Source organism: Eschscholzia californica, unplaced genomic scaffold (genome assembly GCF_041429995.1).
Source record: "Eschscholzia californica isolate CP2 unplaced genomic scaffold, dmEscCali1.0.p SCAF_5, whole genome shotgun sequence".
NCBI classification, from domain to species: domain Eukaryota; kingdom Viridiplantae; phylum Streptophyta; class Magnoliopsida; order Ranunculales; family Papaveraceae; genus Eschscholzia; species Eschscholzia californica.
This window is the reverse complement of record NW_028238472.1, coordinates 48,896,481-48,911,029: the sequence shown is the minus strand read 5'-3', so window position 1 is coordinate 48,911,029 and position 14,549 is coordinate 48,896,481. Positions and strand designations below refer to the sequence as shown.

At 37.6% G+C, this 14,549-nt stretch overlaps 3 protein-coding genes and 1 pseudogene across 3 annotated transcripts; all 4 read right to left on the bottom strand.

Moving 5' to 3' along the window:
- Positions 1 to 48: 48 nt before the first annotated feature.
- LOC147540056 (shikimate O-hydroxycinnamoyltransferase-like) lies at positions 49 to 1,753 on the bottom strand (annotated as a pseudogene).
- A 1,089-nt stretch (positions 1,754 to 2,842) lies between these two features.
- LOC147540055 (shikimate O-hydroxycinnamoyltransferase-like) lies at positions 2,843 to 5,039 on the bottom strand. The gene is made up of 3 exons (XM_086639432.1): positions 4,482 to 5,039; positions 3,346 to 4,242; positions 2,843 to 2,903 (listed from the first exon to the last, which is right to left on the bottom strand). Exons 1-2 carry the CDS (start codon positions 4,887 to 4,889, stop codon positions 3,364 to 3,366), a joined length of 1,287 nt encoding a protein of 428 aa, XP_086495558.1. The 5' UTR covers positions 4,890 to 5,039; the 3' UTR covers positions 2,843 to 2,903; positions 3,346 to 3,363.
- Positions 5,040 to 6,856: 1,817 nt separating this feature from the next.
- LOC147540054 (shikimate O-hydroxycinnamoyltransferase-like) lies at positions 6,857 to 8,941 on the bottom strand. Its single transcript, XM_086641399.1, has 2 exons — positions 8,451 to 8,941; positions 6,857 to 7,871 (listed from the first exon to the last, which is right to left on the bottom strand). The coding sequence occupies exons 1-2, from the start codon at positions 8,856 to 8,858 to the stop codon at positions 6,993 to 6,995; spliced, it is 1,287 nt and encodes a 428-aa protein (XP_086497525.1). The 5' UTR covers positions 8,859 to 8,941; the 3' UTR covers positions 6,857 to 6,992.
- Positions 8,942 to 10,196: 1,255 nt separating this feature from the next.
- Positions 10,197 to 14,183, bottom strand: LOC147540053 (shikimate O-hydroxycinnamoyltransferase-like). Its single transcript, XM_086642445.1, has 3 exons — positions 13,963 to 14,183; positions 11,971 to 12,402; positions 10,197 to 11,209 (listed from the first exon to the last, which is right to left on the bottom strand). The coding sequence occupies exons 2-3, from the start codon at positions 12,376 to 12,378 to the stop codon at positions 10,328 to 10,330; spliced, it is 1,290 nt and encodes a 429-aa protein (XP_086498571.1). The 5' UTR covers positions 12,379 to 12,402; positions 13,963 to 14,183; the 3' UTR covers positions 10,197 to 10,327.
- Positions 14,184 to 14,549: the final 366 nt, after the last annotated feature.

Below are 14,549 nucleotides of genomic sequence, written 5' to 3'. Positions count from 1 at the left end.
AAATGTTCTGGAAAATTTATGGGACATAACCCTAGGCCCTGGCAGTTCCTACTCAACAAGCACTAAACCATTTCCTATTTTCTTCTGTTTGAAGTCATAAAATATTTTCCCAAATGTCCTCATGTGATCAGACTGAACTCACTGAAGTGAAATTGCCAGAGACAAGCTTCCATCATTAACAGTGCTAGGTAATATGCATACAAACCCTTCAGGAGGAATCCCTCCTGGGCCCATAAATATGGGCCGGCCCCACCCAAAATCTGCATCATATATGGGCAACCTGGCCCAACTAGTAATAACAACATTCGAGCACCGAAAAGTTCATAAGCCAGGGTTGGGAGCTGTTAGATTAGTCTGGATTTCAAGAATATCAATAGCCGATCGTAAATACTCACTGTCCATCCTCCTCAATGCATCATGAATTATACCTGCGGTATAAGATAATGGCTTCGAAACAATATCGCCCGAAAGGGCAACTGGTGCAGTAGAGAACATAACGTTACCGAAATAGTTTGGTGGAAGAGTGGGTTGTAATCTTGGCCGTCCATCTGTCGGGATGCCTAACCTAGTCTTTTGATCGCCGTTTAACCCACGTGCCATACACACTGTTTTCCACACGTGTGCCGACAGAACCACATAAGAGCTATAATTGGTTGGGTTTTCATCTTCTCTGGCTTTGGTTTTAAGTATGTTGAGTTGGTCACTAGTGATCTTGAAGATGGCTACTGATGTAGGAGACGAGTCAGCTGGAACTTTCATGGACGGAGGAGACTGATACTCTATGTGCTCGAAAGTAGGACCGAAGCCACGGGCCATGTCGGACCAAGTGTTAATGAAGTGAAGCCCAGAAACTCCATCGGCTACGTAGTGATGCATTCCAACTCCTAGTGAGGCTCCTCCACACGAGCAGAGAGGAGTTTACGATTGATGTAGGGCGGGACTATCGTACCGAAGCCACGGGCCATGTCGTACCAAGTGTTAATGAAGTGAAGCCCAGAAACTCCATCGGCTATGTAATGATGCATTCCAACTCCTAGTGAGGCTCCTCCACACATGAAATGAGTAATTTAGGTTTTGTTTTATGTTCAAACAAACAAAAAACATTGTGTTAATATTAGGGGTATTGTAAGCAATATCACAAACATTTTTCTTCATGAGAAGTGGTATTTGGTTCAAAAAATGGAATAGAGCCGAAGACTGATGTGGTTGACACCCATTGGCATTTGGGCAAGCCATATCTGTCTCTCCATGGCTTTGCCCAATGAGTGCCGACCACATGAGCCTTGGACCTACGTTCGGCCCCACAACACCAACTAGTGTGCACATTTTTTTTTAAATATAAATATTACCTGCAATACAAGGAGAGGATACGTGGAGATATCACAAGAATAATCAACAACCGGAATAAGCTGATTGAGTTCAGCAGTAGGGGCAAAATCTTCTAATTCATCGGTAGTGGAACTCGTTTCAGCCTCGACAAATAAAACACCTTCTCCATTACAATCGATATCGAAACGACCATTTTCATCTCTCTTGAATCTGCCACCTATGGGATAAAAAGGAACAAGAACTTTACCCAAAGCTTCTTTAAGTATATTTGCATCAAAGAAGTTTGAAGAACCATTAGGCCTTTAAAAATAGACACTAGAAGTATGAACTTTTGGCATAAGTAGGTCAATGTTAGAGATCCATAATGTTTTGGAGTTTCTTTTGCTGGTTGTATCATTGTTGATTCCCTTATTTTTGTTTCCATTTTGTTGTCTAATCTTATGCATAGGTTAGACAACAAGATGGTGGAGAGAAGGAAGTGAGGCAGAGAGAATGGGGTGTCTTTGAGTTTAGTTTGCAAAGTAAGTTAGTATTTAAAAGGCTAATATCCAAAGGTTGAAATAAAGTATATATAGGGATCTTTGTAATCTTGTAAGAGATTTCACCTTATTTAGTTATCTTGTCCTACTATCTCTAGAGAGATATGCATCACAACATCTTCAATGCAAAACTCGAAAAAGACTTAATAAGTCTCATGTGTCAAATCTTAATTGAGATTTCTTTTCTGTGTAACTAAATTGATCCCATGTGTCAAGTCTTAACTAAGATTTTCTTTTTGTGCAGTTAAATTGAGTTTTTTATTTGTATGTCTCCAATCAAGATCTCAAAAAGAACTCTACTTGATACACATGTCATTCATTGATTCAATAAAAATAAATTAGATATGAAGAAAAGTTTCATATTGGCTTAAAATATAAAGTAGGTTAACTAAGACAATTGAGATATTCAAAAGAATACTCAAATATTGAGTTTCTTTTTGAGATATCTCAATATGAGAATTTTTTTGTTTACAAACTCAATAAATCCTAGTGGCACCACTTAGAATTTTTCAAATTAAAGCTCTTGCAGTGATGCACTTGGTAATGGTTATAACTTCAACCATTAAAACCTATATCTCTAACGGTTACTTAATGAAAAAATTTATTGGGAACTAAGGAGGATTCATATGGAGGTTTTGTATTTCTTTTTTTCTAAAGTTTTGAAAACAGATCATATGCCAAGACGACTTACATAATTTTTTTCACAACTTTATACAAAAAGCTTTGTTAATTTTCACAATTATGTGATAATGGAGGAGATAAATTGAAATGGTGACAAGATAATTTTACGTGATTCGGTTGGAAAATCACGATCTACATAACGAAGAAAGCTATTACCGACATAATGGTGGTGGGGTATTTAGGGGAAGTATAAAAAATTGGTTAAAATTTCTACTTGAATTTTTGTACCCTGAATTTATTGTTTTTTACTTTCTTAGATTATTAATCTAGCAAAAGAAAAACAATAGTTTACGTTTCAATTGCTTTATTTGGAATATTTGGTTGGAGATCTTCATGGGACATAAGTACATAACCCTAAGAGCATCTCCAGTGCAACACTTAATCTTAGAAACTACGAGTGCCACTTAGGATTTTTAGAGTTTTTTTCTTAAAAATCCTCTCCAATGCAACACTCTATTTGGATCTCTAAGATGACGTGTCGAGGGTGGAATAGAGATATCTCAAGAGGACACTCTATTTCTAGAGTGTCCTCTTGAGATATCTCTAATTGTCCAACTCATCAATATCTGATTTTCAACCAATAGAAATCGAGACTTCTATATTTTCTAAAATAACTAATTATTTATTTACAAAAATAACTATGTCACATAAGTAAATAAGATAAGTTTAGAGTTTTGCATTGGAGACAAAAAAAAAATTGAGGATTTCTATTAACGCCACCTAGGAGTGAGAATCTCAAATGGAACTTGACACATAGGATGAATAGAGATCTTTTTGAGTTTTGCATTTGGGATGCTCTAAACCATCTCTTTAATTAGAAGTCATAAAATATTTTCTTAAAGATCCTCATGTGATCAGACTGAAGTGAAATTGCCAAAGACAAGCTTCCATCATTAACAGGGCTAGGTAACATGCATGCCAACCCTTCAAAAGGAATCCATCCTGTGCCCATAAATATGGGCCGGCCCCATCCAAAATCTGCGTCATATATGGGCAGCTTAGTCCAACTAGTAATACCGATATTCGGACACTGAAAACTTTGTGGTCCACGGACTAGAGCCGTCAGATCAGCTTGGATTTCAAGATAATCAAGAGCCGACCGTAAATACTCATCATCCATCCTTTTCAACGTATCACGAATTACACCTGCAGTATAAGCTAATGGCTTCGAAACAATATCACCCGAAAGAGCAGTTGGTGTAGTACTGAACATAACATTTCCGAAATAATACGGGGAAAGAGTAGGTCGTAGTCTTGACCGTCCATCCGTTGGGATATCGAACTTTGTTTCTTGATCATTGTTTAACCCGCGCGCGATACACACGGATTTCCACACATGAGCAGAAAGAACCACATAAGAGCTATAACTGGTTGTGTTTTCACCTTCTTTGGCTTTGGTTTTAAGTATGTTGAGTTGGTCACAAGTGATCTTGAAGATGGCTACCGACGTTGGAGACGAGTCGACTAGAGTTTTCATGGACGGAGGAGACTGATACTCGATGTGCTCAAAGGTAGGAGCGGGGGGATCACGAGCTGAGAGGAGTTTACGGTTGATTAAAGGTGGAATGATTGTATCTGTGCCACGGGCCATGTCGGACCAAGTGTTGATGAAATGAAGCCCGGATAAACCATCCGCTACATAATGATGCATTCCAACTCCAAGTGAGACTCCTCCACAGATGAAATGAGTAACCTAATCCAAAAGAACCGGTAAATTTATTAGGGATATTTTAGGCATGCACTTGCAAGAAATATTTGGCAAGGGGCATAGAAATTATTACGAAATAGTCTAGATGGGTCAAAATTTGTGTCGAGGCTTTTTGAGTGGACGTATGGAGTATACGCCAAAAACAAAACTCCCTACCTGTGGGCTTGAACCTGAGGTGTCAAAAGTGGGGATAATATCTATAACCGCTAATAAGAGAGTATTACCTGTAACACAAGGAGAGGATACAAAGAGATGTCATCGGAATAATCAACAGCCGGGATAAGCTGATTGATTTCTAAAGTAGGAGCAAAATCTCCGAAATCATCGATAACGGAATTTGTTTCAGCCTCAACAAATAAAACACCTTCCCCATTACAATTGATATCGACACGACCATTTTCATCTTTCTTAAATCTGCCACCCATGGGATAAAAAGGAATAAGAACTTTACTCAAAGCTTCTTTAAGTATATTTGCATCAAAGAAGTTTGAACAACCATTAGGCCTATAGAAATAGACACTAGAAGTATGAACTTTTGGCATAAGTAGGTCAATGTTAGAGATCCATAAGCTATGTTTTGGAGTTTCCTCTGCTGGTTGTACCATTGTTGATTCCCTTATTTTGATTTTCATCTTGTTTGTTGTCCTGCCTTGTTGTGTGTTTACATAATATATACTCACAAACACACACTTATCACAAACACACACTTATCTAGATTCCCTCCAGAATCTCTATGATCCAGCCCTAATATCTTTCAAACTACAACCATTAAAACCAATATCTCTAAAGAATTATTAAATTAATGAATTTATAGGGGGCTTAATGAATCTTTAGACATGATAAAGACATAACTTTTTTCTTCTTTTAACATTCCAAACAGGATCTAAGTTTACTAAGGTCCAACAAGTCTACATAGCGGGTCTTAGAGGACCCCACTTGAACCGTCCACCTTACGTGGACACAAAAGGACTTTCCTGTCATATGACGTTAATTTTGAGCCGTCAGGTTTGCCGTTAAGTTGCGGAAGGAAAAATTCATCATCTGAAAAGATAATGGCTTATAAGAAAAGATATCATAATTTGTGGAAAGAAAAATTCATCTCTACTTCCATATTCATCCACCTGTTCTTCCATCATCATCATCATCATCATCATCATCATCATCATCTTCTTCTTCTTCTAGGATTCTACCAAAACAAATGGTTGTAAAGAAAGTAACCCATTCTTGAATAGTGCTGACAAGACATAATCACAGCAGGTTAAGCAAGGTGCAACCTTGAAGTGTTATTCTTCTTCTTTTTGGCAATTTCCTGCAAATTTTGAAGATTTTCAAGAATTATATGATCATCTTTGCATGACTATATGGATTTTGATGATCTCTTAGACAAGTCTAAGCTTGAAGACTCAGAGTGACAATGGGTTTTCATGATTTCTATACACCCATGGTGTTGGGAAAAACGGACACTTAGGCGCAGCGGAAACAAGAGTTTTTCCCTTTGTGTTAGTTACGAGGATAATACAGAAGAATATGTGGGAGCAATAAACAAAGAACTGAAAGTAAATAAGACAACGATTTTTAACGTGGAAAACCTCCTCAACGTGAGAAGTAAAAACCACGGGACTCGTAGTCCAACCAAATCAACTATGATAGCAAAGTAGTTACAGACTACGTCCAACCGAGACTCAGACCCTTCCCAAAAGAATCAATCTCAAACAGTCCAGAAATCTGCAGCCCAAAACGACCCTAAATTCACTAGGATTCCGGCGACCAATCAACGATCCCTCCGTACAAATACTAGATGAATATGTCAAGAACAGTTCTGCCAAATTTCAGCTCAATCGGAGAAGAACTCACCGTCGGATTTTCCGAAAAACGAAGACTGCGCGTGCTGAAAAAGTTCTGCCCCGCTCTTCTCGGCAACCTCCTTCTCTCCCTTCTTCTCTTGTGCGTTTCTAATTGTGTTGCCCCCTTTGGTGCTCCTCACACACACATCTAAATTAGGTTAAGGTAGTATTTATAGACTCCCCCTTAATCCTAATTCCACCGTCATAAGTAACCGACCCAAAGAAACTCGACTCAGGTCCGGGTTTGGTTTCCTAATCCAAACCCAACTAGGTTTCCCCACTAGGAGGAAAACCCAACAGCTACATCTTTATGTAATCCCTGCTCCACCAAAAATTGCGTGTATAGTATACATTAAGTTTATCTTTCTTTTGTGTTGAAAACATCCTCTTTCCTAAACTTTCAGACACTTATCTTCACTTTCGCTCGCCTTCACTGGTTTATACGCAATTTAGTTTTGTTCTTTTGTTGGCTTAACTTGAATCAATGAATGACGTGTATCAAGTAGCCCCGTGTCTCATCTTAGTCTTAGTTGTAAGAGTACTCATGGGGCCTCTCTTTTTGGAAGAGTTCAGACTGTCCAGGTTTCGATTGTATATTTGGGTGTTTTCTTTTTCGTCTATGTAGTCACATGTTGGGTGATTGTCGATAGTCTTCTTTGACTGGATGGCTCTTTTACACCGAATTACCAATCGAGATGTGGTGCGGCCACCATTAGGCTTGGGCCCGTGTTAGGCTTCAGCTCCAGCACAATAGATTTTCAGCACAAACAGTAATTCTCGTATATAATGAATAACCAAATCAACATAACATACCCGTTACGATACTAATAACATTGTTCCAAACAAAGTAAAAAGAAAATTCAAGTTCATGAAAAAGAAAAACAATTTTGATTAAAAGTCGTACAAGATCTTCTCGAAGAGTTTCATGTGATCAGATTGCAATGAAATTGCCAAAGACAAACTCCCATCATTAATAGTGCTAGGTAACATGAATGCCAATCCTTCGAAAGCAATTCCTCCTGGGCCCATATATATAGGCCGGCCCCATCCAAAATCTGCATCATATATGGGCAGCTTAGTCCAACTAGTAATACCGATATTCGGACACTGAAAACTTTGTGGTCCACGGACTAGAGTCGTTAGATCAGCTTGGACTTCAAGATAATCAAGAGCCGACTGTAAATACTCATCATTCATCCTTTTCAACGCATCACGAATTATACCTGCAGTATAAGCTAGTGGCTTCGAAACAATATCACCCGAAAGAGCAATTGGTGTAGTAGTGAAAATAACGTTTCCGAAATAATATGGGGGAAGAGTAGGTTGTAGTCTTGACCGTCCATCCGTTGGGATATCTAACTTCGTTTCTTGATCATCGTTTAACCCGCGTGCGATACACACGGATTTCCACACATGAGCAGACAGAACCACATAGGAGCTATAATTGGTTGTGTTTTCACCTTCTTTGGCTTTGGTTTTAAGTATGTTGAGTTGGTCACAAGTGATCTTGAAGATAGCTACAGATGTTGGAGACGAGTCGCCTGGAATTTTCATGGACGGAGGAGACTGATACTCGATGTGCTCAAAGGTAGGAGCGGGGGGATCACGAGCTGAGAGGAGTTTACGGTTGATGAAGGGCGGAACAATTGCATCTGTGCCACGGGCCATGTCGGACCAAGTGTTGATGAAGTGAAGCCCGGACACACCATCCGCTACATAATGATGCATCCCGACTCCAAGTGAGACTCCTCCACAGATGAAATGAGTAACCTAATCCAAAAGAACCCGTAAATTTGTTAGGGATATTTTAGGCACGCACTTGCAAAATATTTGGCAATGAGCATAGAAATTATTATGAAAAAGTCAAGATGGCTCAAAAATCATATCGAATGATGATGCTCAGGCGTATTCTGATGGTAGGGTGAATCGTTTGTTTTCACCAGTGTCGAGGCCTTTTGGGTAGGCTCATAGAGTTTTCACCAATAACTAAACCCTTTACCTGTGGGCTTGGGGCACCAGAAAATGATATGAGACCCGAAAACGGCTCTTCACTGAGGATTGAGGACTGTGATAGTCCTACATCGCTCGCGAGAGTGTCTAGAGCCTGAGTTGCTCAAGCTTAATAAGTGCTTTTTCTTTTATATAATCATCATCAATCAAATAACCTATGAACAAAACCAATCTCTGTGATTCATTCCCCCCAATCTCTAGTATTCTTAACAAACCAAATAATAAAAGCAGAGCACTGCCATCACTACGAATTACACGTGATTGCTAGTTTTGAACTTTTGATATACAGTATTTCTTTTGTGCACATCAAACATTATTGTGATAATAAGAGAGTATTACCTGTAACACAAGGAGAGGATACGAAGAGATGTCATCGGAATAATCAACAGCCGGGATAAGCTGATTGATTTCTAAAGTAGGAGCAAAATCTCTGAAATCATCAGTAACGGAATTCGTTTCAGCCTCAACAAATAAAACACCTTCCCCATTACAATTGATATCGACACGACCATTTTCATCTTTCTTAAGTCTGCCACCCATGGGATAGAAATGAACAAGAACTTTACTTAAAGCTTCTTTAAGTATATTTGCATCAAAGAAGTTTGAACAACCATTTGGCCTATAGAAATAGACACTAGAAGTATGAACTTTTGGCATAACTAGGTCAATGTTAGAGATCCATAAGCTATGTTTTGGAGTTTCCTCTGCTGGTTGTACCATTGTTGATTCCCTTATTTTGATTTTCATCTTGTTTGTTGTCTAGCCTTGTTCTATATTTACATTATATATACACTTATCTAGATTCCCTCTATAATCTTTATGATCCACCCTAATATCTTTCTAAATATAACCATTAAAACCTATATCTCTAAAGAATTATTAAACCAATGAATTTATTGGGGGGTTTCATGAATCTTTAAGTCATGATGTGAATTATTTTCTTCTTTTAGAGCATCTCCAAAGCAAAACTCAAAAGAAACTCAATGTGTCCCGTATGTGTTAAGGCTCAATTGAGTTTCTCTTTCTTAGATGTCAATAATGAGATTCTCAATTCAAAAAACGTTTCCATGCAACATTTTAAAAACTTAAAAATAACTTAGGTGTCATTATTTCCTAGATAGATAGATTTGCTTTTAATATTGAGTGGTCAATTGAGATCCTCAAAAGAAATCTCAAATATTGAGTTTCTTCTTGAGATATCTCAACATTAAATGATGGCACATCATTTTGAGATCCAAACTGAGTGTTGCATTGGAGAGAGTTTTCCCAAAAAAAACTCAAAAATCTTAGGTAACACTCTGTGAATTTTTCAATTTGAGTGTTGGATTGGAGATGCTCTTAACATATCATAAGTTGACCAGTGTTAGAAGAATCCTTTTATTAATAGTTTATATGACAGTTAGGATGGCTATAATTTTTCTTTTCTGAATATCGACTATAATGGTCATTACAAAGAAATTGATACATCGATACGATGTGGTAAGCACGATAATTGGAGAATTATTACTGGTCTAAAGTCCGACAAAATTAAATGACCTGCAACTCATAGGAACTACTTTATTTATACCTAAGTTCAATATTCCTGGATTTGCACTTCCACCGTGATTGAACCTGCGACCTCCGCAATGCAGAGTAGAGGTACTTACCCATCGGACTACCAGTTGGCACGGTTATAAATTTTACTTTGTCCCTTTCACTGTAATCTTACATTAGAGCTGAACCATGGACCGACGACTATTTAATTAAATCACATTACCAATAGAAAATACTACAATTTTGATCTTTATAATCTCTCAAAGATCGAGCCAGCTACATCTTCAAGTAATCCCCGCTCCACCAAAAATTACATGTATGGTATACGTAAAATTTATCTTTCTGGAAGAATTCAGACTGTCCAGGTTTCGATTGTATATTTGGGTTTGCTTTTTTCGTATATGTAGTCACGACTCACGAGTTGGGTGATTGTCGATTGTCTTCTTTGACTGGATGGCTCTTTTACACAGAATTAGTGAATTACCAATGGTGATGCAGCGCTGCCACCATTAGGCTTGGGACAGGGTCAGGCTTCAGCTCCGGCACAGTAGATTTTCAGCACAAACAGAAATTCTCGTGTATAATGAATAACCAAATCAACATAACATACCCGTTACGATACTGATAACATTGTTCCAAACAAAGTAAAAAAAATTCAAGTTCATTAAAAAAAACAATTTTGATTAAAAGTCGTACAAGATCTTCTCGAAGACTTTCATGTGATCAGATTGCAGTGAAATTGCCAAAGACAAACTCCCATCATTAGTAGTGCTAGGTAACATGAATGCCAATCCTTCGAAAGCAATTCCTCCTGGGCCCATGAATATGGGTCGGCCCCATCCAAAATCTGCATCATGTATGGGCAGTCTAGACCAACTAGTGATCCCAATATTCGGGCACCGAAAAGTATGTGCTCCACGAACGAGAGCCCTTAGATCTGGCTGGATTTCAAGATAATCAAGAGCAGAACGTAAATACTCATCATCCATCTTTGCTAATGCATCATGTATTCTACCAGCAGCATATGTTAATGGCTTTGAGTCGAGATCACCTGAAACGGCAATTGGTGTAGTTGTGAAAATGACATTACCAAAATACCCAGGTGGGAGAGTAGGTCGTAGTCGGGCCCGTCCATCTGTAGCGATGTATAACTTAGTCTCTTGATCATGGGCTAATCCACGGGCTCTGCAAACGGATCTCCATACGTGTCCAGATAACATCTCGTAGGAACTGTAGTTTATTGTACTATCACCTTCTTTCGACTTGGCCTTTAGGATGTTAAGTTGATCGCGAGTGATTTTGAAGATGGCTACCGAGGTTGAAGAAGTGTCGGGCTGGGGAGTTTTCAATGGTGGAGCAGGTTGATATTCAATGTGCTGAAAAGCCGGAGTAGGTGGGTCACGTGCGCGGAGAAGTGTACGGTCGATAAAAGGTGGAAGGGTTAGATCAAGGCCACGGGCCATGTCAGACCAAGTGTTGATGAAGTGAAGCCCGGAGGCTCCATCAGCTACATGGTGTTGCATTCCAACTCCTAGTGAGACTCCTCCACATTTGAAATGAGTAACCTGTAGAAAAAACAAGTTATTAGCACTACTATTAAAATAACAATCTTGATTTTAAATGCTCATATCTATGTATGTAATAATGGAGTTAAGTAATTTTATGCCGATTCAACATGTTTGCTGCAACTACGTAGGATTTTAAATAGTTCAAGAGATTCTAGAGTGAATTAACATGAATCCGTTAGTATGAGAGCCTAGAATACTTTTGTTCTATAACTTCAAGGACAAAATAGGGAACAAAATGGTTTACGATGATTTTCAGGTTTGGACAGAGTTACTCGTAAAGGGGGCTCCTGTTACGAATTCGAGGTAGCTTTGAGTTATATGAGAATAAGTTGTCAATTTCGTTTGAGTCAATCGACTTGTGTTATCTTCGACTACAAGGTTTACACCTGTTACAAAACTTTGTTCTAAAAAAGAGCGTCCCAAGTGCTATGTAGTTGGGCTCGACCGAGTTAGTTAAGGACTGGATCGACCCAAATGATGGACATGCTAAAATAATGACATCAGGTAGAATGTAGAACTGTGCTTCAACCAAACTGCAATCAGGCTAGACATTGAAGTTTAAAGGTCCTTCAATTTTCATATGAATAGGAGAAGTACAGTGATTGGTCATTAACATTGTGCTTTCAAACATGTCGAATGTATTTCATTTCAAATCCAATATAAGATTTCATGGAATATGCAGAGTTTCCCATGTTTAGTAGAGATACTAAGACCAATTAGAACAAAAAGAAACGTAAAAAGTGAGATAAGATGATCACCTGTAAAACAAGGAGAGGATATGAAGAGATATCTCCAGAGTAATCAACTGCCGGAATAAGCTGCCTGAGTTCTAAAGTAGGTGCAAAATCTCCAAAATCATCAATAACAGAATCTGTTTCAGCCTCAACAAGCAACACTCCCTTACCATTACAATCAATTTCAATACGACCATCTTCGTCTCTCTTCAATCTCCCACCCATGGGATAAAAAGGAACAAGAACCTTACTTAAAGCTTCCTTAAGTATATTTATGTCGAAGAAGTTTGAAGAACCATTAGGCCTATAAAAATACACACTAGGAGTGTGAATGCTTGGAATAACTAAATCAACATTAGAGTTCCAAAGACTTCGTTTCGGAGTTTCCTCTGCCGGGGTCACTATAGTCGACTCCCTGATGTTGATTTTCATCTTGTCTCTCACTTGCTAGTACAACTACAAGAAGAAAAATATGGTTAAGCATTCATTTCTATGTAAATGTGAGATCAAATCAAACAAATGGACTTGGTTTATGGGTAGTTCCATTTCATTTTGAGGCTCAAAACACTTAGCAAGAGAACAGAGCAAAACCTTGAACTCCTCATAAACAACAATATAAGTTCTCAATAGATTTTTGTGTTCTTGAGATTTGAAAAGGAAGTTTGTGATCATACTTCTTCCAACAAATCAAAATTTTCATTACTCTGATTAAAATACTATATTTGCTAGTATAAATATTGTTGTTCTCAAGATGAGAAAGAGATTGGATATTCAACTCAACTTTTACTAGTTTTGCAGTTATAGCTATTAAATATTTGGTATATTTATTAATAAATAAACAGACTGATATGATTCTTGATTTCTTGACTCATTTGTCAACTTTATATCTTGTACTCCAATTCTACATATTTATAAATCCAAATTTACACCCAAATTTCAAACTTAAATTCCATATGAGAAATCGTTTCTTTAAGAATATTTTTTTCCCACAAAATGATGGTTCAAAATATTATTTTTCACACAATTATTTTCAATCTTCCATCGCAAGTTTTTTTTTTACTTTTCTCTGTTGTGCTATTTTTCCGTTATGATTGTATACTATGTTATCTTTATTAGAACATTGATTAATTCAATAAGTTTTACGTCAATCTCTACATGTAATAAGACTCCGGGATAATGCTATAGTAATGAAAAGTTAATAAAAGGGCAAGAATATTGCTTAGACGATGTCTAGATCCTTGGATAGGTCCCCTTAGGTGGTATCAGAGCCAAAGATAATTCGTCTCTAAGGACAGGAATGTCATAATTTCGAGACACGTAGGTCATAATCCAGATCTTGACCTATAAGTGGGAGTCTAATACCTTTAGGATGTCAAGACATTTTGGGTGAGCTTGTCCGAACTTATGTTAGGAACAAAACCTCCAACAACACAGAAGCGTTAATCCAGACTATACTGGCAGGATGACAGGTTGTCGAGGATTAGGTGGTCGCATTGGGCATTGTGAAATATAGGATGATAATATGCCCCATAGGCTATCATCTTTGAGATCCAATAAGATAAAGTGGACACAAAATATGTGGTCTCCATTAATTAATGCCACGTCATTATGTCATTGACATATAGTAATCATAAAGAAAAATGAGTATCTGTACCTCTAAATTCTGACCGGACACATATTTTTGTAATTTTGCAGGATATTAATCATTCATGCATATTAATAAATGCACCACTTATTTGAGTAAAATGATAATTACAAAATAATCATTCAGGCATGTTAAATGAGTAATTCTGTAACAGAAATTCTACCCAAATTTTCATAATTAAACCATAAATTAAAATTGAATAATTTAATTGGAAGAATTTGATCAGAGATTTCACATGAAAAACTGGTAAATGAAAATCAAGATCTAACCAAATTGAATTTCTAAAAGAAATGAATAAGAGTGAAGAATTCGGAGTAAATAAACTCTGGATAAGAACGATAGAGAAGAGATGGATAAGAGTGAAGAATTACCTAAATGATTACGAAGAAGGGGACGAATAATCAAGCAATTCAAATCCAGAATCCTGTCCAGGAAGAAGATTATCGATTTCTAGAGAAAGAAAGAGAAGAAATTGATAAAGCTAAGACCGGAGTGCGTTTACTTATTAGCGTAGAAGAAGAAAGTAGAGAGAGAGAGAGAGAGAGAGAGAGAGAGAGAGTGGGTGAGGGGTGAGTTTTGGTTTTGAGTTGGCAGAGACATGTCCTATTTAAAACCTAGAAAAATGATTAGAGAAAAAGGGTTGATTCAGTTTTGGCCCCTCACATTGTTTACTACGTCGTTTTGGCCCCTCACATTGTTTAAAAAGTCATTTTGGCTCCCTAGCTAAGGGTTCTACCAAGGGAAATCTTTGTGTTCTAATTTTTGCCCTTATTTTAAAACAAATTTGTTTCGTTGTCTCTCTTTCCCTCCCTCTCAGTTTGATCTGGATGAAGACATAAGGGGTAAACCAACAAGTTTACTCTCTATAAGGGTGGGAAGCTCCCTTGAGAATCTAATGCCTGACATACAAAGCCTAAAACATAAAGAAATATAAGTTACTGGAAGTTTGAGATAGGTG

Coding starts and splice junctions, on each gene's coding strand:
- LOC147540055 (XM_086639432.1), bottom strand. CDS start 4,889: ATGAAAATCAAAATAAGGGAATCAACAATGGTACAACCAGCAGAGGAA. Junction 4,243..4,481: donor ATCCTCTCCTTGTGTTACAG/GTAATACTCTCT, acceptor CTTTTGGATTAG/GTTACTCATTTCATCTGTGG.
- LOC147540054 (XM_086641399.1), bottom strand. CDS start 8,858: ATGAAAATCAAAATAAGGGAATCAACAATGGTACAACCAGCAGAGGAA. Junction 7,872..8,450: donor ATCCTCTCCTTGTGTTACAG/GTAATACTCTCT, acceptor CTTTTGGATTAG/GTTACTCATTTCATCTGTGG.
- LOC147540053 (XM_086642445.1), bottom strand. CDS start 12,378: ATGAAAATCAACATCAGGGAGTCGACTATAGTGACCCCGGCAGAGGAA. Junction 11,210..11,970: donor ATCCTCTCCTTGTTTTACAG/GTGATCATCTTA, acceptor TTTTTTCTACAG/GTTACTCATTTCAAATGTGG.